The sequence below is a fragment of the Ranitomeya variabilis genome, chromosome 1, assembly GCF_051348905.1.
Source record: "Ranitomeya variabilis isolate aRanVar5 chromosome 1, aRanVar5.hap1, whole genome shotgun sequence".
In the NCBI taxonomy this organism is placed as follows: Eukaryota; Metazoa; Chordata; class Amphibia; order Anura; family Dendrobatidae; genus Ranitomeya; species Ranitomeya variabilis.
In genome coordinates this window covers 1,072,066,426-1,072,090,725 of record NC_135232.1, presented here as the reverse complement: position 1 = coordinate 1,072,090,725, position 24,300 = coordinate 1,072,066,426, and the positions used below count along the sequence as shown (strand labels likewise).

General features: G+C 38.3%; 2 protein-coding genes across 4 annotated transcripts in view; one reads left to right on the top strand and one right to left on the bottom strand.

The window, feature by feature from the left end:
- The window catches only part of PCDH7 (protocadherin 7), a 1,191,840-nt gene extending 1,183,459 nt beyond the window's left edge, over nt 1-8,381 (top strand). For 2 of the 3 annotated variants that reach the window (XM_077279933.1, XM_077279931.1), the window contains one exon: nt 416-8,381. In XM_077279933.1, the coding sequence (XP_077136048.1) occupies nt 416-792 (377 nt within the window). In that variant the 3' untranslated portion in view covers nt 793-8,381. The remainder of the gene's footprint in view (nt 1-415) is intronic. The other variant, XR_013220074.1, reaches the window with a different exon arrangement.
- A 5,451-nt stretch (nt 8,382-13,832) lies between these two features.
- Nucleotides 13,833-19,513, bottom strand: LOC143787924 (uncharacterized). Its single transcript, XM_077277161.1, has 2 exons — nt 19,138-19,513; nt 13,833-17,561 (listed from the first exon to the last, which is right to left on the bottom strand). The coding sequence occupies exon 2, from the start codon at nt 16,259-16,261 to the stop codon at nt 15,278-15,280; it is 984 nt and encodes a 327-aa protein (XP_077133276.1). The 5' UTR covers nt 16,262-17,561; nt 19,138-19,513; the 3' UTR covers nt 13,833-15,277.
- Nucleotides 19,514-24,300: the final 4,787 nt, after the last annotated feature.

Genomic DNA, 24,300 nt, shown 5'->3' with positions numbered 1-24,300 from the left:
TTTAGCTTTGCCGTAGTCATCGATGGTTTTTAAAAAAAGCATTGAAAGATCATAAAATAAATACTTATTGATTACTTATTGAAATATATACAATTCCACTGAATGTCCAGTCTGGACATTTGGGATCAGGAAGGAATATCTGTCCTTTTGTATACCCCTTCCCTTCATTCATGTCACCTCCCTTCTCTCTGCCGGATTTGATGGACATGTATCTTTTTTCAATTGTGCTAACTACATCATAGTTGCCTCCATTAGATCACATTCATTTAAAGCAATCTAAGTTTCTGGAGTGTAAAGTTCTCGACAATTGTAACTTTGGCTGTATATTAACATGAGGTGCACAGTTATTCATTCTTTAAAAAAAAAAGCAACTTTACCCTTTGTATTTACCCGGACTTTTGTCTCTATTTTCTAGATTCAAGACCTTTGCCGGATGTAGCTTTAACTGGAAAGTGCACAAGAGATTGCGATGAATATGGTCACTCTGATTCCTGTTGGATGCCAGTTCGCACATCACCTGAAAGGAAACCGAAGAACCAGCCAAAGCTCTCCACATTTATGCCTGTTGATGAACGAGACAGTCAAGAAAAGCTGGCTAATGGTGAAGTCTCGCTTATGGGTGATCGTAACAGGAATCTACTGAACAAAAAGTTGGCATCGTATGAGACCTTCAATGCAGCTACATTCAGTAAAAGTGAAGAAGCTAACCCTGAGGATATTCCCCTTACGCAAACAGGGGATTACAAGCCATCTCCTGTCAACACTTTAACTAGAAGAGAAGTTTACCTGTAAGCTCTTTGAAGTGACAGGGTCCTTTCATACTAACAAGAGAAAGAATAAAAGGCAAAACTTTACAGTCATATCAATATATCTCAGAAATATAAGGGGGCCACCAAAGAGACAAAAGCTTTGCCTGCCACTTTTGCCTCCATATCAGGCAATTATCATGTTTGCTTGCCTATATTGTGATATGTAGAGAGCACTGTTATTACTTGCATGTGCTTTCCCTTCCATGGCTATTCTTTTCACTCATGGTTGTAAGAACTCTTTATGACCTAATTCATAGAACAGAAACTGCAATTGTTATTCATACGCAGAAGCATGTAACATAGCATTCAACCTATATCTGATTGTGAGACCGTTCATCGTTAACAGCATTGTCCACTATGGTGAAGGCAAATCTGGACAGTACCCCAAATTAAATTTACTTATAAAGAAGATAGTACATAATATTGATTTAATGCCTTCAATTTTGTTCAGGCCATAAACCGCCATACCTTTACTGTATGTTTTATCTGTGAGCTCATTAACTGATGTTTAACATGAAATGCTATAATTATGCACACTAAATAATTGAAGGGAATTGGTGTAAATTGTCTCCTCTCCACATAGTATTTCAAACTGAGCAAAATTTCAGATATTTTGAATTAGGTCATATCAAATTATCTTATCGCATCTCATGGAAAATACACGATAAATAGCGCATAAAATCCAATATTCATTTAATAACAACAATAATAATGACAAAATTGTATTTATATAGAAAATACTATGGAGAGAAAAATTATAAAAACTTTAAATGAATATTTAATACATATCAGGGTTAAATATAATTTTCTATGTTTAGTAATAAGAATTACCTGGAACTAATTTAGGGTATTTGCAATAGTCTTTTAGTCATTCTCTAGTCAATTATTTGGTTTCCGTACTATGCAAACAGAGGAAGAGTTTTGAATTGCAAAAAGAACAAATTATTCATACAATTCAAGAAGTTCAATTTGCATAAGATTTAAAATAGACAATATAGAGTTAATGCTTAAATTATTTTTCAATATATCTATTAACAATAAAATGATCTATGTACCAAAATATTTGAAATTAAAAATCAAACAAAATTCAGATAGTCCATAAAAAAAGGAAAAGCAGCCATAATTGTGAAAAACCACTGAAGAGGTCCAGTTTTAATTGTTTCTAACAGTAGACTTATATTTATTAAAATGTAATAGTTAGATTTTACTCTAAACATTCTTGAAAGATGACTATAAACTGTTTACCTTGACCCAAAAAACTTTAGACCGTCTAAGGCTAGCCATCTATATATGAACTGCTAGATTATATGGGTATTATAGAGGGGAACGGTTTCTATGCTCATGTTCTTTCTTTCTGAGCCAAAGTTTTCGATGCATCCAGTATATTCCTAAAATGGCCTTCTGAATTGACTACATTTCTCTTTTTCATTGCAAGTGAAATAAATGACTATCTGTAAATTTCCTGTAGACCAGAGGTGTCAAACTGCATTCCTCGAGGGCCGCCAACAGGTCATGTTTTCAGGATTTCCTTAGCATTCCACAAGGTGCTGGAATCATTCTGTGCAGGTGATTAAATTATCACCTGTGCAATACAAGGAAATCCTGAAAACATGACCTGTTGGCGGCCCTCGAGGAATGCAGTTTGACACCTCTGCTGTAGACCACAGCTGATAGGACCCAAAACAGTCAGCTGATTACCAGGCTGATTTAATTTGCAAAAGTATTACTTTTAGGCTAGAGTCGCATGAGAGTATTTTATCTTATCCAAAATAATCGGGCCAATTGTACTTACAGAATCACAGATTAGAGTATGAGCTCAGTGTGATCCGATTCTATAGGATGAGGAGAAGATGGAAAAAATTTTTTTTTTTCCATCTTTTCCATTCTGTCAGGAATGCCAGGAAAATCAGACTGCACCCAGTTGACATACAAGGGCAATCCTTTTTTCCATAGACCTATTGATTTGCATGGCCGAGTGAGATCCAAATATGAGATGCAAATTGAGCATGCTGTAATTTTTTCCTTGGAAGACTTTGTCCGAAGAAAAAATTGGACATGTGAATGGCCCCATATACTAACATTGATTTTAATGTAATTCTATGTATATTGTATAGTGATCCTATGTCTTGTCGGATCATATTCTCACCAAAAATATGGACGTCTGCAAGGGTCCTTAGGATAACTAATGAGAAACTAGACTCCTTAAACTTGGGAATGTGTGGGAAAGTCTAATCATCCTCCACAAATATGATTTCTGAGATGCATAAACAGAGAACCCCTTTGAGACCTTCTCTAAAATTATGGAAAATAAAATCTACATTTTTGATTAGAGATTTAAATCTCAACATGATAGTAGCATACTTTTAGAAGAACTGAAATTGTGATTTAATATTTAATCACACTGCATCATGGATAACGTAAGATAATTTAGCTTATGAAATGTAATTAGAGAAATGGATGCAAATGAAAAAAATAAGGAAGCATAGCCATCGAATCTGCTTGTGTTCTCCTCCCTAGTATGCCTCTAATATGAATACACAAGACATATGTTACCTAAGAGACTGCAATCCTATAGATTTCCTGTATTGTCACAATAATATAAGATAGTAAGACAAATAGATTGATTAGATTTAGACAAGTACTGTAAAAGAAAATTCAATTTTATGGATGATTTTATAGATGCTGTATACTTTGATATAAACTAATATGCAAAAGCAATTTATTTACAATCTTATTTTTTTTCTTACATTTTTTGTACGGTAAACGTCATGGGAGAATATTAAAAAAAGCCCAATTATTATTTATTTTCTCTTTGGGGGCCCTTTCCCCATATTTGTGCTCTTTTTACTCATTAATTTAAGCATGATAGTTCTACAAACACAAAAAAGTGCAAAGTTACACCAGTTCTTGTATGATAGGTATAGGAAATTGGAGACTGTTTTAAGAGGTGTTGCAATGTAAATTTGTAAGTAATTGTTCAAAAGAAAACTCCTCAGAAATGCTTCTGTATAATATCTATAGAGTTTTGATGCATGTGTCTCCTGTCTGCATAGTCAATTAGTTAAACATGCCGTATGCAATTTTTTTCACTCATCTATTTTAATTTGCTAAATAAACAATAAAACTGTAATAGATAGTCATAAATCTCAATTTTTAAGACACTAATGCAAAGCATCAATGATTAGACCATTCAATCATTCAACAATTTTTACTCAATATAAAAACTCAAAGAGATCACCATCATTTTATGCAAAATCATTTTCTTAGAGCTAAACGGATTAAACAAATACACCTTCTTTGTATATACACCATAATTTTCTAGTAGAACAACAGATAAAGCAACCATCCTACTGTAACATGTTGATTAATCTATTCCCGTGGCATGATACAAAGAACAGTATTTTGCGTAATTTTAGCACTTATTTGACTAGGTTCTGTCTGTAGCTACTCTGTATAGTTAAAGGTTTTGTAGAAAATAAAAAAAGAAAGCAAAAAATCATATTGACAAAAAAATACAATAAAAAGAGTGAATGCAATTTATGCAACCGTGCCTTTTATACCTGTTCTCATTGAAAGAGAGTGGTCATTGATCAGATTTGGAGACTAAAGGGTATTGGCCTCATTGAAACTTCATTGAATCTTTGTTTTTTTAAGTATACTAAGTATCAAAGAATTTATAAACAACAAAAGAAAAAAATTGCCTTCTAAACTCAGACGATGGACCAGTCTTCAAACATTTCTTATTATCAAAAAAATATTTGGGACTTGCGTTACGATGATGGAGAATGTTTGGATCGCTAAGGTGTTAACCGTGAGCTTGTTCTCCTGTCTGAAGCTGTAACACTATGGGAATTTACAAGCCTGAATATGTGTTTAATTTTAATTTTAGTTTATTATTTACAACTGGTTTTATTTTATTGCTATTACATCTCGTTTATATTGTATTCAAATTTATAACTTGTACTAGAATTTAGGACAGATTGTGCATGTTTTTTACACTACATGACATTACAATACATTTCTAGATTGACGCATAAAGGCTTAAGTACTACATGTGTGTGTATGTAGATATAAATATATAAATATATCAGATCTGTAACCTCAATCATTCAGTCTACTGCTTTTTCTGAATGTTCTTTATTTATTTGTATTCACAGGGGTTTAGGACAGGCTGGCCTGCTGCCTGAGTTATAAAAAAATAGGAGCCATCAGTTTTTGAAGGAAGGGCAAAATAGTCTTCAAAAATTTTTGTAACTTCCTAGTGGAATTGTAGAAATTGCCAAACAAAATTAATTGGAAATGTATAAGTAATAACAAACAAATACAAATTTCCTTAAAGGGGTTGCCCACTATTTCACAACTTATACTCAATTGGCCCAAAGTTGATTAAGTAAGAAAAAAGCTTGTAGTCACCTTGCGGGCTGATATTGTAGCTCTGCATTTGATACTGTTTTTCCCTCCATATTTCTTCATTATCATGTGGCAGGTGACTGCAGTAATGAATCAACAGTTGCTGATTAGCTGCAGAACTTTTCTAATCCCCTCCGATGGATGCTGATGCCAGCAGAACAGTATAGATGCAATAATAAGTGTCGAGGATCAGAGCCATTGGTCACCATAGTTATGCCCAGATGAGTATAGTTTCACCTAATGAGAAATGAAGGGGAGAAAAAACAACCAGTGCAGTCCCCGAACACAAAGTATTGATAATAACAATTTTTTTTTATTAGAAACAGGTAGTAACAGGGGTAACACAACAATGATGAAAGTTATCCACTAAAAATACAGATAGACATAAGAATAAAAATACGGACGCACACCTGGTAAAATAACCTTTTTGGAAGGAGGACCAGTTTAGGTAAATACCGTATAGTACAAGTTATCATAGACAGATAAAGTGCATAACCAGAGCAAAACAATTATAATATCTGTTATAGTAAGTAAAGTGCAAGTGCAGTAAGTTAGTGCCTTACACAGCAATTAGGAAAAAGTCATACATTACATGTACATCAATATAGGGGAAGGCTTATGTGAGACAGTGCTCATATTATAGTGGCCATTTGCATAAAGTCACCTAATAGTGAGGGCTATAATGTAATGGAACAAAAGAAGGGCAGCAGACTTACACTATTAGAGGAGCTCCTTCATCGGAGCGGCATCCACCCCGATGCGCGTTTCGGCTTCCGCCTTCATAAAGCAAAAGGGCCACCAAAGAGAAAATAAATAATAATTGGGATTTTTAAATATTTCCCATGAAATGACCACTATAATATGAGCACTGTCTCACATAAGCCTTCCCCTATATTGATGTATATGTAATGTATGACTTTTTCCTAATTGCTGTTTAAGGCACTGACTTACTGCACTTGCACTTTACTCATTATAACAGATATTATAATTCTTTTGCTCTGGTTATGCACTTAATCTGTCTATGATAACTTGTACTTTACTGTATTTACCTAAACTGGTCCTCCTTCCAAAAAGGTTGTTTTACCTGGTATGCGTCCGTATTTTTATTCTTATGTCTATGTGTACTTTTAGCGGATAACTTTCATCATTGTTTTGTAACCCCTGTTACTACCTGTCTCTAATAAACATTTGTTATTATCACTTATTTGTCATTTTTTTCTCCCCCTCTTTTCTCATGTAATGCACACCGACTGTCCCCTTCACCCAATATAGTCCGGTGTCTTTTCACTATCACAATACAGAATATATGTTTTTTATAATTTTATAAGTATGTACTGTATGTCCATTTATAGACCCTGTATTTTCCCTTGTTCCATATTCTCTTTTACCTATTGAGTATAAGTTGTAAAGTAGACTCTAAATGGAATGTCAACAATTGAAAATCATATCATGTGTATCCTATTATATTCTTCATTCTTAATATATTTTAAAGAAATCAGTCACCAGATTTATTCTTCCTCATCTAAGGGCAGCATAAACTAGTGCTAAAATCTCCAATCTCATCTTTGTGTCATTTACAATTGTCTTGCTTTATATTTCATAAAATCCCCCTTTATTGACTGAGCTGAACTTTAGAATCCTCTCCATTATGTGCACTCTTGATTCATCGCCATTCACTTGCTTTGGTAGTTTCCTCAAAATTCACAGTATTGAGGTTAAAATATCAATCTGCAATGGGGAAAATGCAATTACTTATGAATACCAGGAGTAAAGGTAATTAGCAGGTATTTGCTATTCATCTGATGACAGTATGGTATAAGGGTTAACAAACTGAATTCAGTGATGTGTCACTTATCAAGCTGAGTGTTGTTTACTTACAATGAAGATTTGACCACCAGGAGACTATCACTGCTGGACTAGATCTCACATGCCTGTTAGCTTGACCACACCCTCTCCTCTGATAAGCAGCTCATTGTCAATAGACAATGTACATAGAGAGGTGTGGTGTTATCGGGGTCAGATTCCTGAGCTCTGCTACATGCCACATCTAAAAACTCTGATTGTTTCACAATTACTGCACCAAGTAAACTAAGTGATATATCGTTGGAATCAGAGTCTCTTTTCTTACATCATGCTGCTTTCAGATGAGGTAACAAAAACCTGGTGATAGATTTCCTTTAAGTGCTGGGATCCCTCTGTGACTGATAAAGTAAGATTTTATATCAACAGCTGGAAGACACACAGTAAGTAATTCTATGTTGGTCACATAGTTTCCCCACGGTGTCCTCAGATTGGACTGCATAATCCTAGTGACAGGTTCCATTTGTTAGCTGTTTTTATTTCATTTTTCTTAAACAGAGCATCAAATTCTAGGCATGTAGAAAGGATTAAAGGAACATATTTTGACAGGCTGTAACCAGCACTTGGGGTAATTTACAATGTTACTGTATACTGTTGATTCATGGAACCCAATATAAATCAGTATGCTGTAAGTTTCTAAGCTCCCTCTAATGGTGGCAGCAGTAGGCAGAACTTTATCACTTAACTTCATGTCTAATCATGAGATTTAGAGCCCAAGCTGCCATAAAGATAATAAAATTAATCAGCACAAATATTAGATTTTAAAATGACATGGTTTTAAAATATGGACGTCCTCTTTAAGTGCTAAGAAATGCTATTTCAACATGATTTTATGATTAATAAATCATTTCAATAGGATATAAAATGACTGAAGTAGAACATCATAAGGAATCATGTTGCTGTGAGTTGGAATAAGCAAGAAGCTTCATCTCATATTAACCTAAGTTTGGGATAAACTTTCAGTTACTGTGACTTTTGCTTAAAGCTTAAAAAAGGAAAAAAAAAACAATTCAAAAATGTTTTCATTTAATGCAAATCGATCTGTTTGTAATATTATTCATTGACTATTGTTCTGCAACTTGGATGTCGATAGTGAAGAGAAGAACAATTTATCATCGTTTATTATGAGTCACTATGCACGCAGCTATGCTAAACAAGCAAAATGTATTCGACGCTTGTCCACTTCTATTTATGAAAATTTTTACATAATTTAATTTGCTTTTGTACAGTTTTCTGTATATAAATTGCTTGCCGTTTTTATTTTTGGTCTTTGCAGATTAAAATATACTATGTTTAAAATGGTCTCTTTTTTTCCCATTTTGTCTTCTATATTAATAGGAATCTGGTTGTTCAAATGATAGAAAATGTATTAAATTGTGAATATTTTTCTTATTTTTTTATATTATTACAAAAATGGAAGCCTCTATTTTTCTATTTCAATAGCTGATATAAATAGAATACAGTAGATAATGGATCATTGCATAGTCCAGTTGTAGGCTTTTAGCAAAATACTTCTACATTTCTCATCCGTCCTGGCTTTTAAGGTGTAAATAGAGCATCAGTAATGGAACCACTTTTATTGAAATGCAAAGAAGTGACCTTTATTGCAATATGTTTAAATGTAACCAAATGGAAGAAAATGAGCTGAAAGAACCCTGACACCTACCTCTATATACCATATTTAATGAAAGCATATTTAATGTTCTAGTTAGAATTAAAGATTTTCTATTTTTCATAATCCTTTTACTCTATAGCTAAGATTTATATTCTGATGTCTGGTGTTTGATTTAATCATTTTCAGAATCCTTCTAACATTGTTCAATTTGCCTCCTGTTTATGTTAAAGTTTTATAGTGAAGCTCAACCCTTGGAATGTCTTCGAAGAATATCATTGTAAAAGTAAAACATTCTATAAAGGGCAATTTTCCAAAGTATTATTATTGGAATTTCTCCTTGTTGAAATAAAGGTAAATTATCCAAAGAATTTGCAAGATCATCAGAATATGCACAAAATGCAGAAATATTAAAAGAAGAAACTAAGAGCAATAAGTAACCTGAAAACCTAATTTTATATAAATCTATTAATTTAGTTTCATTTATCAAATGAATATATACATGAGACACTTTATCAATACTTGGAATGAAGCTGCACTAAATCAAGATGTGGTTATTTGAATGCTGACTCAGTCATATGTTCCTTCCCCCTTTTCTTGATCTCCGTGTAACCGTTATTTATTATACTTCACTTATTTAGCGCCATCATATTCCACAGCACTTTACACATTTCACCATCACAGTCCCCATTCGGGCTCACAATTTAAATTCCCTACCAACGTCTATGGATTTTGGGAGGAAAACAGAGTACTTGGAAGAAACCCACGCAAACACAATGAGAACAACCAAACTCCTTGCAGATGTTTTCACTGGTTGTATTTTAACCCTGAATCCCAGCACTGCAGTGCCAACCACTGAACCACCGTGCTGCCACCTCATTCATGTTTTCTTCTATCATCCACAGTTATCACTAAATGAACTTCAAATTAAGTGGATATGAGTCTCTTGTTGCTGGGCTACAATACAGCTACTAAATCTGCTAGATTGTAGAGTAGATGCATGTTAAAACTTAATAGACTACTTTCTTTAACCCCATAGTAGCCAACAATATGACTTTAAACTGAACTCAGGAATAAGTAAATTGCATTCCCTGACTGGTGAGAATGCAGCAGCTTTCATCTGACGACCAGCTACATCAGTCACAACTGATGTTGGCACCGACCATGGCCGCTTAACACCCCAATTGCTGCTGTCAATAATGACTTCGACATCTAGATGGTTAACAGAGTGTGGGGCCTCCCTCTTTAACTCCATTGGCATGCTAAAGTCATGATGCTTGCCATGGAAATTCATGGCCATATAACAGCCTTAGGCTGCCGTCACAATAGCAGTATTTGGTCAGTATTTTACATCAGTATTTGTAAGCCAAAACCAGGAGTGGAACAATTAGCGGAAAGCTAAAATAGAAACATATGGACCACTTCTGCATTTATCACCCACTCCTGGTTTTGGCTTACAAATACTGATGTAAAATACTGACCAAATACTGCTAGTGTGACGGCAGCCTTAGAATCTGACAGCTATAGTGACCTGATCAGAAGTTAGCAACATTTAAGTGGCAAAAATAACATTTTTTTTCCTGTCATGTCATTTTGCATTAATTCCTGTAAATACTTTTATGGCCAAAAATGACAAAAATATTCTCACAATGATACCTTTATATAATATAATACATAAGGTATCACTCCGAGAATACTTTTGTCATCATTGGGCATTAAAAGTATTTACAGCAATTTTTCTGGCTAACACGGTACCACAATATAATTTGTTATTGTACTTCATTAATTCCTGAAAGTTATCTGAAGGGTTAATAAACTACCTGACAATAGATTTGAATCAGTTGAGGGACTCTGTTTTTAAAATGGTATCACTTTTGGGGTTTTTCCAATATATTGATCCCAAAAGTTTTGTTAATTTCCTTGAAAAAAATGAAAATTACTGCAACAATTTTTTTTCCCCAATATTTTATTTGTTTTAACAAGGGTAAAAAGGGAGAGGGGGGGATTTTAAAGTGAATCAGGGAGGAGTTAGGAAGGCGAGGGGGGTAAAACAAAACATAACGCAGCTAAAAATGCGAATTGGCTACATTTTAGCCTGAGTAAAGTTAGGGACGCAGCCCTTGGAACAAACAGCCTTATAATCAACAACTATAGTGTAAAAGTCAGAAAACAGAGAGTACATTGTTGAGACATAGTTGAGACCATTGATAAAGAGCGAACTGGATAAAGAATGATAGTGAGGCGAGAGAGTAAATGATCAAGATGTAAAAAGTTGATCCCATTTGTACCATTTCTGATAGAACTTGCCAAATCCATTGTTGGACAAAGGGAATTTAAGCTCAAGTTCTCTATGTTGAGACATAAGTTTGATGATGAGGTCAGAGTTGGGTAGAGTAAGTTTTTTCCAATGGTAGGCAATGGATTTTTTGGCGACCATGCATATGTGCAAAACTATATGTTGCAGAGAGTTGTCTAGAAGTTTAGTATCTAAGGAAAGTAAAGCCAATTGGGGTGTGAGGGTAAATGTAGAACCCGATAGTTTAGTGATTATTGAGGAGATTTCCGACCAAAAGGCGACGACAATGGGACAGTTCCAGAAAATATGTAGTAGGTCTCCTTTGTGGCCACACTCTCTCCAGAAAAGTGGGGAATTAGAAGTATCTATGTGAGAAAGCCTAGATGGTGTATAGTACCATCTGGAGCATACCTTGAATTGTGACTGTAGGAGAGACATAGATATTGTGGAATGGTAAGACGTTGAAAACGCCTCTTCCCAGTCGTCTGTAGAATCAGTGAAATTAATGGACTTTTCCCAAGCTAGTATGAAAGCGCTTTTTGCAAATGACATGTCTTTGTTAAAGCTGTCATAGACAAACTTATGACTCCAAAAAATTTGGTGTTTTGGATTGACCAATATTTTTGGAGATGCCTCCAAGAATCTCAACTTGTAACCCAGAAATAACTTAACGTGTTCCCTCAGTAACATGTAATCAAGGAAGGAGGATGATGGGACCTTGAATTTATTTTTTAGAGTGCTGAAATTCAGGTGGTTGGGTCCATCCGAGATATCGCCCAAAGTGTGAATTTTAAAATCCACCCAATGGGGGGCATAGTTTGGTTCAAAAATAAGTAAACAAAAGTTAGAGGCAATTTATGTAGCGTAGACCCTTTCTGGCTTCGACCATCTATTCTGGAGATTCTGGACCAAGCCAAGGAGATTGCTTGAAATATTGGGTCCGTAGAAGTGTTTGTAGTCGAGCTAAATATAGCTTTAAAGACCAGGGATTTAGGGTGTTTGCCTTTGTTAATTTCCATCTTCAAGTCATACCATGCGGGGACATTTTTGTCTGAAAACCAAGATGTGCTCTGTTTGAGTAGTAGCGTGAAGTAATGGGCATGTATGTTAGGAAGGTTGATTCCACCATGAGTTTTCGTTTTGAACAGAGATCTAGTATCAGTTCCGGGTTTTTTGTTATTCCAGACAATGTTGTTCAATTGAGATTGAATGGCCATCAGGTAGGCCGTGGAGATGGGAAGTGGGATGCACCTGAAAACGTATAAGATTTTGGGCAGTGTAAATAGTTTAATCGCCAAGTTTCTCCCCCACCAGGACAAATCTCTATCTTTAAAAATGATACTATCTCTAAGGATCAAATCTGTCAGTTTTTTCATGTTTGATATGGCGGTCTTGTCTAAGTTTTTATTCATTGTAACACCTAGGTATGGAAATTCCTCTTTACACCATTTAAATGAGGTAGAAGCTTTTAGATGACGGATTTCTTCTGGGTTAACATGGATGGGCAAGATGTTAGATTTTAGGTTGTTAATTTTAAATTTGGAAAGAGCTGCAAATATCTCTAACTCATTAAGGGTCTCCAGAGTAGAAGCTACAGGATTCGTGAGGGTCAGGATTATGTCATCTGCGAATAGGCTAAGCTTATGCTGGCGTCTATTAGTGCGTATACCAGATATTTTGAGATTTTGTCTTATGTGTTCCACTAAGGGTTCCAATGCTAAGTTAAAGAGTAAAGGTGAAAGGGGGCATCCCTGTCTCGTACCGTTATTAATGGCAAATGCATCCGAAACGTGGTTATTACTGGTAATTCTAGCTGTGGGGCCATTATATAGTGTCATAAATGTGGTGATAAGGTTACCGTTAAATCCGAATTTGATTAAAGTCTGTCTGAGAAAGCACCAATAAATACGGTCGAATGCCTTCTCAGCATCTAGTGATATGAAGACTGTTGGGGTCCTGGTTAAATTGGTGAGTTTAATGGAGTCCAGTATTCTTCTTGTAGCATCAGCTGGTTGTCTGCCCTTAACAAATCCCATTTGGTCGTTAGCTATTAGATTGGGTAAATATAGCTAAGCCTATTAGCCAGGATTTATGAAAATATTTTTATATCCGTGTTTAAGAGGGATATCGGTCTGTAGCTACTAAGGGATGCGGGATTACCTGATTGTTTTGGGATTAGTGTAATGGATGCCTCCAGCATCTCTGGTGGGAAGGATCCTGACTTTGAGGCGTAGTTGAAAAGCTTCACAAGATGTGGAGATAAACTTTTGCCAAAGGCTTTATAATAGGCATTGTTGTAGCCGTCCGGCCCCGGGGACTTATGAAGGTCGAGGTGGTTGATAGTATCTTCCACCTCTTGGGTGGAAAAAGGTGCAGATAGGGAGTCCAAGTCGTCTTTAGTTAGGGATGGCAATTCAATGTTTGCTAGGTAAGTTTTTATATCAAGTTCGTTAGGGGGAGGGGAAGATGGGTCTGAGTTTAAGTTGTATAGTTTGGTATAATATTTGGAGAATTTGTTGGCTATGTCTTGAGGGTGAGTTAACGTAGTATTTCCCTCCATAGAGGAGATTCTATTTATTTTGTTTTGGGTTCTTAATTTTTTGATTCTGTTTGCCATGTACCGGGTAGGCTTATTTAATGAAGAGTAGCACTTATATTTTGAAGAATTAAGTGCTGCTTCGTATGATGAGTAGAGTGAAGATCTTAATTCTTGCCTTAGAGATGTTAAGTCAGACTGTTTCTTAGGGGATGGGGAGGGGAGGCCTAGTAGAGACTTTTCTAATTCACGTATGGACCTTTGTAGTGTGCATATTTTCTCCGTTTTCTTTTTTGATTTTGGAACTAATGCTCATTATGGTGCCTCTGATAACTGCCTTGTGGGCACACCAGTTAACGGACGGGTTAGTAGATTCTGGAGTATTTTCACTAAAATAGTTGTCAATAGCTTTTTGGATCGTGGCCATGTGAATGGGATTATGGGTGATGGAGGAGTTGCATTTCCACAACCTCACATTTTTTAGTAATGGGCCAAGTATAATCTCACCAGTGACTGGGGAATTGTCCGATATCGTCCTATCTCCAATGTATACTTTTTTGAACCTCCCCAGAGAGAAAATGTCTGTGAGGATCAGGTCTATCCTAGAAGCTGATTGGTGGGCTGTAGAGAAATGAGTGAATTCCTTAGATGTGGAATTCAGACATCTAAAAGTGTCATAGAGTTCATTTCTATACAGCCACCAATTTAGGTTATCTGAGGCTGGTCTAGAGCCTGATGAAGAGTCTAGAAACCTGTCAGGTGTAATGTTGAAATCTCCCAAAAGTATGAGAGTCCCTCTTTTTACCTCATTTACCTTCTTCAGTAGTTTTGATAGAAATCTAACCTGGTTTCTATTAGGTGCGTACACATTCGCCAGGATACATGTTTGACCATTGATGACACAAATCAAGATATGGTATCTGCCTTTGGCATCACCAAACTCTTCAAGGACCTCAAAGGGGACAGTATTTTTGACCAAAGTGATCACCCCAGCTCTTTTACTGGAATTGCAGGCTTCAAAAATATGAGGGAAGCTGCGATGTTTGAAGTAGGGGTGATTTCCTGCCAAAAACTTCGTCTCCTGAATTCAAGCAATATCTGCCTGAGATTTGAGTAACTCTCTCCATATAGTATCCCTCTTTTGGGGGCTGTTTAGCCCTCTGATGTTGTAAGAGAGAATTTTAAAAGTCATTTTAACCAGTTCGCTATGATAGAAAATAACACTTTAAACCTTAGGATTTCTATAGTCTGAAAAGGAAAAATTGCACTGAGGAGTGAAATATAGTGATCACCCGTATACCATATTAAATCTTTCTTCTTGCGAACCACAGTCTCGACGGGTCTTTAGTTGAGATCTGAAAGATAAGATAACGTCTACAATGTCTACACAAGTAGGTCCGCAGAACTACCTGAAAAGAGAAATGGGGTTATTAAAAGTGGGTGGGAATAGGGGAAGAATCCCAAATAGTGGTTGAGATGGAGGCCCCCACCACTAGGGGATGGCTGAGAAAGAACTTCCCTATGACCATCATCTGGTTAGTCTCTATTCAGCGGTCTAACGATCTAACGAAGTTCAGTCCGTCTTCAATGGAGAAAATTGGTATGGTTCTTCCCCGATATGAAATTAGCAGTTTCAACGGAAAGCCCCATTTGTTACTGATTCCTTTATCGTGAAGAGCTGCAGTCACGGGCCTGAATTCCCTTCGGCCTTCCAGAGTTTCTTTTGAAAAGTCTGGAAAAACCTTTAGTTCCTTCTAAGGTTCTGGGAAGGTTTTCTTATCCTTTAGGTAGGCAAGTATCATCTCTTTGGTTTTGAAAAAGTGAAGTTTGAGGATAGTGTCTCTTGGTAATTCCGTAGAGACCTTGGGAGGTTTAGGTAACCGGTGGGCTCTATCGATCGTTAGGTCCAGATCTGAAAGGTCGGGCAAGGCCGATTTAAAGATATTCTTGAGGTGAGTCGACATTTGTTCCTGAGTCACATCTTCCGAAATGCCCCTTATTTTCAGATTGTTTTGTCGGCCTCTGTCTTCAAGATCCACCATTTTGGAGCGTAAATGTTTCATCTCTAGGTTGAGCCGGTCCAGTTCATCAAAAGATATTGACGATCTGTGTTCAAGCCTATTTAGCCTCTCCTCATGTTTTGACAGTTGTTTATCGATCTTGTCAATCTTGTCACAGTATCTTTGGAAGTTGGAGTCCATTTCTATTTTCATTGTCTTTACAAGAGATTCCAGCTTTTCATCCATTTTGTTCATTAACTTACTTATTAGGTCGTCTTGATCTGATTTACTTGAACCAGCAGAGTGTATAGGTGCGTGTAAACTTGCTGAGTTTGCACCTTTGTGGGATTCAGAGTTGTCGTATTTTATTTTGCTTTTCAGTGGTGTTTGATTAGGGGACGTGTCACTGGATTCGACATCGTCCCCTACTTCAGAATTATTCCCACAAGAAATATATCTCTCACTTATAGCTCCTGGGTTCATTCTTTTCAAACTAGTAGAAGAGTCCATTTTAGTAGGAGAAGATTTACTGTCAAAGGATTTAGTATTAGGCCCATAGTCAAGTAAACGAGGCATATCTCTCCGAAGAGATCTAGACCTACACCTAGGAGAAGAAATGGAGTTAGCCCTGTTTCTTTCTTGGTCTCTACGGCCTTGAGGTTTATCTTGTTCTAGGCTGTATTGAGATTTAATTGGGGTAGTGGGGTTAGCTTTCACCTTAAATTTTGAGTTGTACATGGTCCCAGTCAGAGGATGCTAGCGGAGTGATTCTTAATGTTGTGGAACGGCTGGAACTATTTCCTATATATAGATGCTGTACGTGATAGTGTTTTCCTCTCCAGGAGTAATTTCTTATAGGGCCGATGAGAGGAGGACACTCATATAATTACCCCCTTTTTGTAGCGCTCCCCGCAGTATATAGGATGTTTTTCAGGGGACTACTTTTTTCAGGCCTCCATAAACCGCCGGGTTGGATCCGGGGCCTCGATTTGACTATGTACTGACATTGCAGTATGCCTCTAAGGGACTCCCCGGGAAGGCCGAGATCCTCGTCGGAAGGCAGGGAGAGGGCAGGATGATTCACTGGCGGTGATCCAGCAGTCTTGGTGACCGCTGGACTTCTGATACAGAGGCACGGAGCCTGCCGGTTGGAGCCTGCTGGTTGGATGATGCCGGTGCCTGGAGAGCAGCAGTGAGACCTGCGTCTGATGAGGAGACGCTGCACTGCAGTTCCTGATCTCTGTTATCTGCCGCTTGATGTGGCGCATCAGCGCCGCTGTCCTCCGCCAGTCTCCTGGGGCCACAGCTTGCGGCCGACTCTGTGCGCCCGATGAGGAGATGCTGCACCGAAGCTCCTGCTCTCTGTTGCTTGAAGTGGCGCTTCAGTGGCACTTCAGCGACGCTGTCCTCCTCCGGTCTCCTGGAGCTGCAACTTGTGGCTGACTCTATGCCTGTAAGGCCTGCTGCACCTGCTCTCCGGGGTTAGCCTGGCAGAAGGTCCTCCGGCATGTGACCTGCAGAACTCCCTGTGGGATCACAGTGGGGACCGTTTTGCAGGAAATGGGAAAGAATGGGGATGAGCAGGAAGAAAGTCTCTTGTTAGTAGTATTGGGCCTCTCAGGCTTAAAAGGCCTCAAAGGCCCCGTCAGACAGATGCCAGATTGTGGCCTATCGTGCAGTTTAGCCAGTCAATTTTTGATTAAGAGTGTTCCCTGTAGTGTGAGGGGTCTATATAGAGGGGTTTTGTGGCAGGCAGCCCCCTTTAGGATGCGTTGATAGCCGCTTTGTGGGATTTTTCCCCCAGACCTCCCTCTTCAAGTGTGTCTCTCCATTGACACCGCAATTGCGTCTTTTACTGCAACAATTTTAACCTCCTCTGACATCGGATATAATATTCCCCTGTGCCTTGGGTCTATTTGACCAGGGACAGAATATTACGTCTGAGCTATCGCCCATGCAAACAGGGGGTGTGCGGGAGATCACCGCAGGGTATCAGCTGATTCTGACAGCTGACACCCGACACAGATTGTTCCCGGCACTTTAAACTTTTATTGTTAAAAAGAAAGGCAACCCATGCCAACACAAAAAGTGACCAAAAACAACCAAAACGTGTGTAACCCAGTTAAAATATATGGGAAAAAGCTAGCCATCCCTAAATAACACTCCTAGATATCACCTGCCTGGCAGCGGAGGTTGACACCCTAGGGGGGAGCGTATTGGCGCCCCCGCTCCAACGATGGCTGACCCTAGGGGCCCTATTGAAACCTACATCCGCTAGTGAACCCCACTACCCAGATGCTAAGGGACCACTAATTCTATACAGGCGGTTGCTGTCCTAGGGAGAGCTAGCACCCAAAGAATTAAAAACAATATGAACACACCAGGATCAGACCGGTGTATATGGTGGAAGTAAACGGCAGTGATAGAAATCTAATTGTGGTGGCTAATTGATATATATGCTCTACCACCACTCAAGTCCTGTACATCGCAGGCCAGTGCTCCTGGTATTTATGTGACCTATAGGTGCAACAGAGATGCCATATATCTGTCACTGCCCAGTCCCGATGTCACACATAACATAATTAGTGGGACCCAGAAGAAAACACTGCATGGCCTCTAACAGTAAATCTGATGTTGATACACACTATATTGGTGTAGAGAAGCCACCACATAAATAACGATACTCATCTGTATACTGCCATGCTTCCTACACCGTCTGTCCTTATAAATTAACGCCTCAACGCGTTTCGCCTGCCTAGGCTCATCAGGAGGCTCGATGTATTGATATGACTGTGTCCCAAGAAAAAATGGCGCCATTTTTTCTTGGGACACAGTCATATCAATACATCGAGCCTCCTGATGAGCCTAGGCAGGCGAAACGCGTTGAGGCGTTAATTTATAAGGACAGACGGTGTAGGAAGCATGGCAGTATACAGATGAGTATCGTTATTTATGTGGTGGCTTCTCTACACCAATATAGTGTGTATCAACATCAGATTTACTGTTAGAGGCCATGCAGTGTTTTCTTCTGGGTCCCACTAATTATGTTATGCGTGACATCGGGACTGGGCAGTGACAGATATATGGCATCTCTGTTGCACCTATAGGTCACATAGATACCAGGAGCACTGGCCTGCGATGTACAGGACTTGAGTGGTGGTAGAGCATATATATCAATTAGCCACCACAATTAGATTTCTATCACTGCCGTTTACTTCCACCGTATACACCGGTCTGATCCTGGTGTGTTCATATTGTTTTTAATTCTTTGGGTGCTAGCTCTCCCTAGGACAGCAACCGCCTGTATAGAATTAGTGGTCCCTTAGCATCTGGGTAGTGGGGTTCACTAGCGGATGTAGGTTTCAATAGGGCCCCTAGGGTCAGCCATCGTTGGAGCGGGGGCGCCAATACGCTCCCCCCTAGGGTGTCAACCTCCGCTGCCAGGCAGGTGATATCTAGGAGTGTTATTTAGGGATGGCTAGCTTTTTCCCATAGATTTTAACTGGGTTACACATGTTTTGGTTGTTTTTGGTCACTTTTTGTGTTGGCATGGGTTGCCTTTCTTTTTAACAATAAAAGTTTTTTTGGGTTTATTTACATGATTTTCCCGGCACTTTAACCTCTGAAATGCTGCGATCAAATATGATTGCAGCATTCCGGAAGCCTTCAGAGGGCTGACAGCTCCTCTGTCTTTGGATCGGAGGCCCAGCAGTGTAACACATGGTCCCGATCGTTGCTATAGTGACCTGATGATATCATGATGCCATCCAGGTAAACAGACCTAGCGAACTTGCTGATCATGCCCAATGGATGATGAGCAATTTTGTCTCTCAGTGCAGGGCTGACAGTTTCTGCAGCATGGGGATACTGCTTCATCTGCATGCTGTAGAAGCGATCAGCATGCAAAAAATGATTGTTCCATATTGGGACAAAGTGATAAAGTTAGAAAAAAGTAAAAAAAAAAAATTATAATTGTAAAAATGTTTTTTGAAAAATCAAAAATAATAAAAAAATCAAAAGAAATTGAATTAATATTTGAATGAAAAAAAAACAATAAAAGTATACATATTTAGTATCACCGTGTCCGCAACGACACGATCTATAAAAGGTCCCATTAGTTAACCCCTTTTGTGAACATCATAGAAAAAATAAATAAAAACAAGGCAAAAAAGAATATTTTATCATTATACCGCTGATCAAAAAGTGGAATAAAACACGATAAAAAAGATGGCTATAAATAAATATGGTACCGCTAAAAACATTTTGTCCAGGAAAAAACAAGCCATCAAACAGCTCCATCAGTGGAAAAATAAACACGTTATAGCTCTCACAATAAAGCAATGCAAAAATATTTATTTTTTTCTAGAAAATAGCTTTTATTGTATAAAAGCAGCAAAACATAAAAAATTGATATAAATGAGGTATCGCCGTAATTGTACTGACCCGATAAATAAACCTGCCTTATCCATTTTACCACACAAGGAACAACATAAACCCCCCATAAAAAAAGAAATTCATGAATTGTTGACTTTTGTTCATTCTGTCTCACAAAAATCGGAATAGAAAGCGATAAAAAAAGTCATGTGCCCGAATATGGTACCAATTAAAACTTCAGCTCGTCTCACAAAAAAAGTCATTACATGGCTCTGTTGGCCGAAATATGGAAAATTTACAGCAATCAAAATGTGGTGATTCAAAAACTAGTTTTTGCAATAAAAAACATCTTTTAGGCTATGTGCCCACATTGCGGATTCATGTGCAGATTTTCCTGCACCGTTTTTGCAAAATCCGCAAGTAAAACGCACTGTGGTAATAATATTTTTTAAGCAATATGTGTCCAATTTAATTATCTGTGAAGTTTTATATGGCATTTATTGAACTAAAGATGGTCCTCAAACCCCCCAAAAAGAAATGATTTGCTAAAAAAATTGCATTGCTATATTCATACTGCAGTCTGATACGTCCATCTGAGGTGTGCAAATTTGCCTGGCATTGCAATACAGCCTTTTTTTGGAGCTGTGAAATTTTATATGGCATTTATCATACTAGAGTTTGGCCTGAAAACCCCCTTCCCCAAAAAAAGTTTGTTAACAAAATTGCATTGCTTTATTAATACCGCAGTCTTATACATCCATCTGAAATTTTTACATTTTGCTGGTACTGTTTTGCTGCAATTTTTTTCAGTAGTGACATTTTACATGGCATTTATCGTGCTAGAGTTGAGCCTCAAAACACAAAAAAAAAACTTTGGCTGCAAATAGCATTGCTGTGATGATACTATAGTATTATACATCCATCTGTAGTGGGCAAATATTGCTGGCATTTTAATACTGTTTGCAATGCTTTCTCAATATTTATCATATGTAATTTAAAATGGACAAGGCAGGTGGTAAGGAATGGGGAAGTGGATGTGATGCTCATGGAGAGTGCAGAGGCCTGAGGATTTGGAAATATGAAACTTTGGCTGCCGCGGGAGCACAACAAACAAATATCATGTTGTTCTAGCTTCCCGTCCGATATTGTAGGAGGGCGCAAAACACCAATTCTGAAGCTAGACTGGTGTGAAAAGGTTGTTGGATAGTTAGAAGATAATTCTTCCCTTCACTTTGACAGCACCACTCTGTCTAGCACAAGGTCCAGTCTCAGTAGCCGTTATTCTGACCTTCATAATCCTCACCCTGATTCCCCTTCCTCCCACCATGCAGAGTGCCTTGAGACAAGTGATTTCACACTTGGACATTCTGAAGAGCTGTTCACATTTCCATTTATAGATTCTGGCTTCTTGCCCTGCCCATTCCAACTGGGACATGAGGGGATTGCATGAGGTGATGTTCAAATATCTGAGCAGCCATGCTCACATGAAGGCGAAGATGGAAAAATGCAACTACTGTCACAAGAGCTGGATGATGATGAGACACAATTTCCAGCAAGTGGTATTGTTGCATCAGCAAGTCAGGAGGAGGAACATGGTGCGGAAGTGGAAGACGAGGTGGTGGACAGTGAAGTTACTGACCCAACCTGGAAAGTTGACATGCATTGCACAGAGGAAAGGGATCTGCAGCACCACAACAGGCAGGAAGAGGCAGTGGGGTGGCCAAAGACACAAGGCGGGAAACTGATCTCCAGAACACCAATACGGGTGAAGTTGCCAATCCAAGGGTTAGGTGTTCCAGAGTCTGGCACTTTTTTAAAGGTAGTCCAGTCAACCCAAAAAAGTCCATTTGCAACATTTGCCATGTCAGCATCAGCAGGGGCAGAACAGCTGTCAGCCTGATCACTACCAGCATGCTCAGGCACATGCAAGCAAAGCACCTGACTACTTGGGTCAAATGCCAGGGTCCAAAAAGCATCTGCAGGAGACACCACTTCCTCTTCCCCTGTACTATGGACACTCCAATCCCCTGTCCATGACATAGATGGAGATGACCCCACTGTCCACCTGACATTGCACACTTGCAACCACAGTCAACAACCATGTGCACTTCCTCATCTCAGTGCAGCGTTCAGTTGTCCCTACTCCAATCCTTGGAACACAAGCGTAAATACACAGTCACTCACCCACAGGCTGCATTGCAAAATGGCCACATTTCCAGACTGCTTGTCCAGGAAATGTTGCTGTTTAGGCTTGTAGAGACAGAACCTTTCTGCAACCTCATGCTTGTCCCTTTGTACTTGGTCCCCTGCTGTCACTATTTCTCCCAGTGTGTCATCCCCACTTTACACAAGCACGTGTCCCAAAACATCAGCCATGCTCTAACCAACTCTGTGACTGGGAAGGTCCACTTAAGCGTGGACACCTGGACAAGGGCTTGTGATCAGGGATGCTACATTTCCCTGATGGCACACTAGGTGAACATTGTGGAAGCCGGGACCCAGTCAAACCCTGGGACAGAACACATGCCACCGACACCAAGGATTGTGGGCCCTGGTTCAATCAGGGTTGTGCCCACCTTCTACAGAGAATCCTGCACCTACTCCTCCTCACCCTCCATCTCACAACATCAACATCAGTCGCAAGCTGAAAGAACTGCAGCACTGCCTCGGCCAAGGGGTAACAAGCTGTGTGTGGAGAGATGAGGGGGTCAGCGGGTGTCCAAGTACAATAGATGAAACCACATGGACCAGGGATCATCCCACCGAATGTTCGCTATCCTTTTACCATGCGCATAATACTACTTAGACAACCCAGGGTGAGAGCAAAACAGTGTGGCAATACTTTATTGAATCAAAGCATGGAAGGTGATCCAGCAATAGGCATGGGTGGATTAAAAAATTATTCCGTATTTTAAAATATCAATCCAAAGAGAAGAGGAAAAGGCAACATAGTATACAATTCCTCTAGCACATATAAAAAAGAAATTATATCATTTGACTGGAAAATAGTTAAATAAAATTATTTAACATATTAATAAATAACTAGGGGGAATATAGCTATCCAGAGATAAGAATATTGTAAGTATTAGTGATGGGCGAGCACTAAAATGCTTGGTGCTCGTTGCTCGGGTCGAGCAAATTGGAATACTTGGGTACTCGACCTGAGCAACGAGCCCAATGTAAGTCTATGGGAAACACGAGTATTTTTAATGTGATTCCCCCCGGGGGTCCTTTTAAGGTCTAAAAACGTCTGAAAATGATGGAAACACTGCACAAATGACACGGGAACATCATGGGGATCGCCCCTGGAAGCATTTCTGACTCGTAGGTCACAACTGTAAGCAATGTTGTCAGAGTTTCATGCCATTTTTACAGGTGCACCAAAAAACATACAAAAACGAAACCAAAATGGATTTTGCTGGGAAATATGTAAAGGTACATCCTTTCCAGTGTAATGACTTGTATATAAGGCAAAGTAATTTACCCCAGACCAAAATGTTCCTCCACTACTTTTGCTATGTTCACACCCAGCATTTTTGATGCGTTTTTCAACTTTAACATTGCTTTCAACCAATACAAATGCATTCACTGGGAAATGAAATTGTAACATTTAACAACACTAGCTGACCATATGGTGTGTGACACATAAGGAGACACATCTTGTTTCATTTCTGAAGGCGGGACTTTTAAAGTCACAAAGCCTATTTTTAGAGGGGCATCAGGCAGCATTAATATTCTTGAAGGGCCATTATTAATCCTGCTGTTCTGTTCGTTTCCACTATACACTTGTACTGCTCTGGTCATTTTTGACCTGACCTATTAAAATGCTGTTTTAGCTATTTAAAAATAATTTTTTGAATACCTGTTGCACTATTATACTGTATGTGAACATGGTTGGTCATTATAAAAAAATAAATACGTAAAACACACAACTTTTTAATTTATTTTGTGTTTATAAAGGTTACAAGGGCTTATTGAATTATGCACAGAAATTACAAATGTGAGCTTAACTAACTTACTAAAACAACTACTACTACTACTACTACTACTATAACAACTATAACTAACTATAACTATAACTAAAATTAACTATAGTATAAAATTTAACTGCGTGCAAACATTTTGAAAAAAAAATAGTAAAAATAAAAAAAAATTAAAAAAATTAAAAAAATCTGTTTTTTTTCAGAAAATCTTCACATTATTCTATTGTTTACATTCAGGACAACAATGATACACATGTCTGCCTAGTCCATTATCATGTCCAGCTTTCTATCTTCTCGATTGCTTATTGCATCATCATTGTGCTCATAAGTATCTCTTGTTTATTTTTTTTTCGGAACATAAGAAACCACTGTTGTGTCTTGAGTGAAATAAAACATGGAACTATGTACACCTCTTTTGCT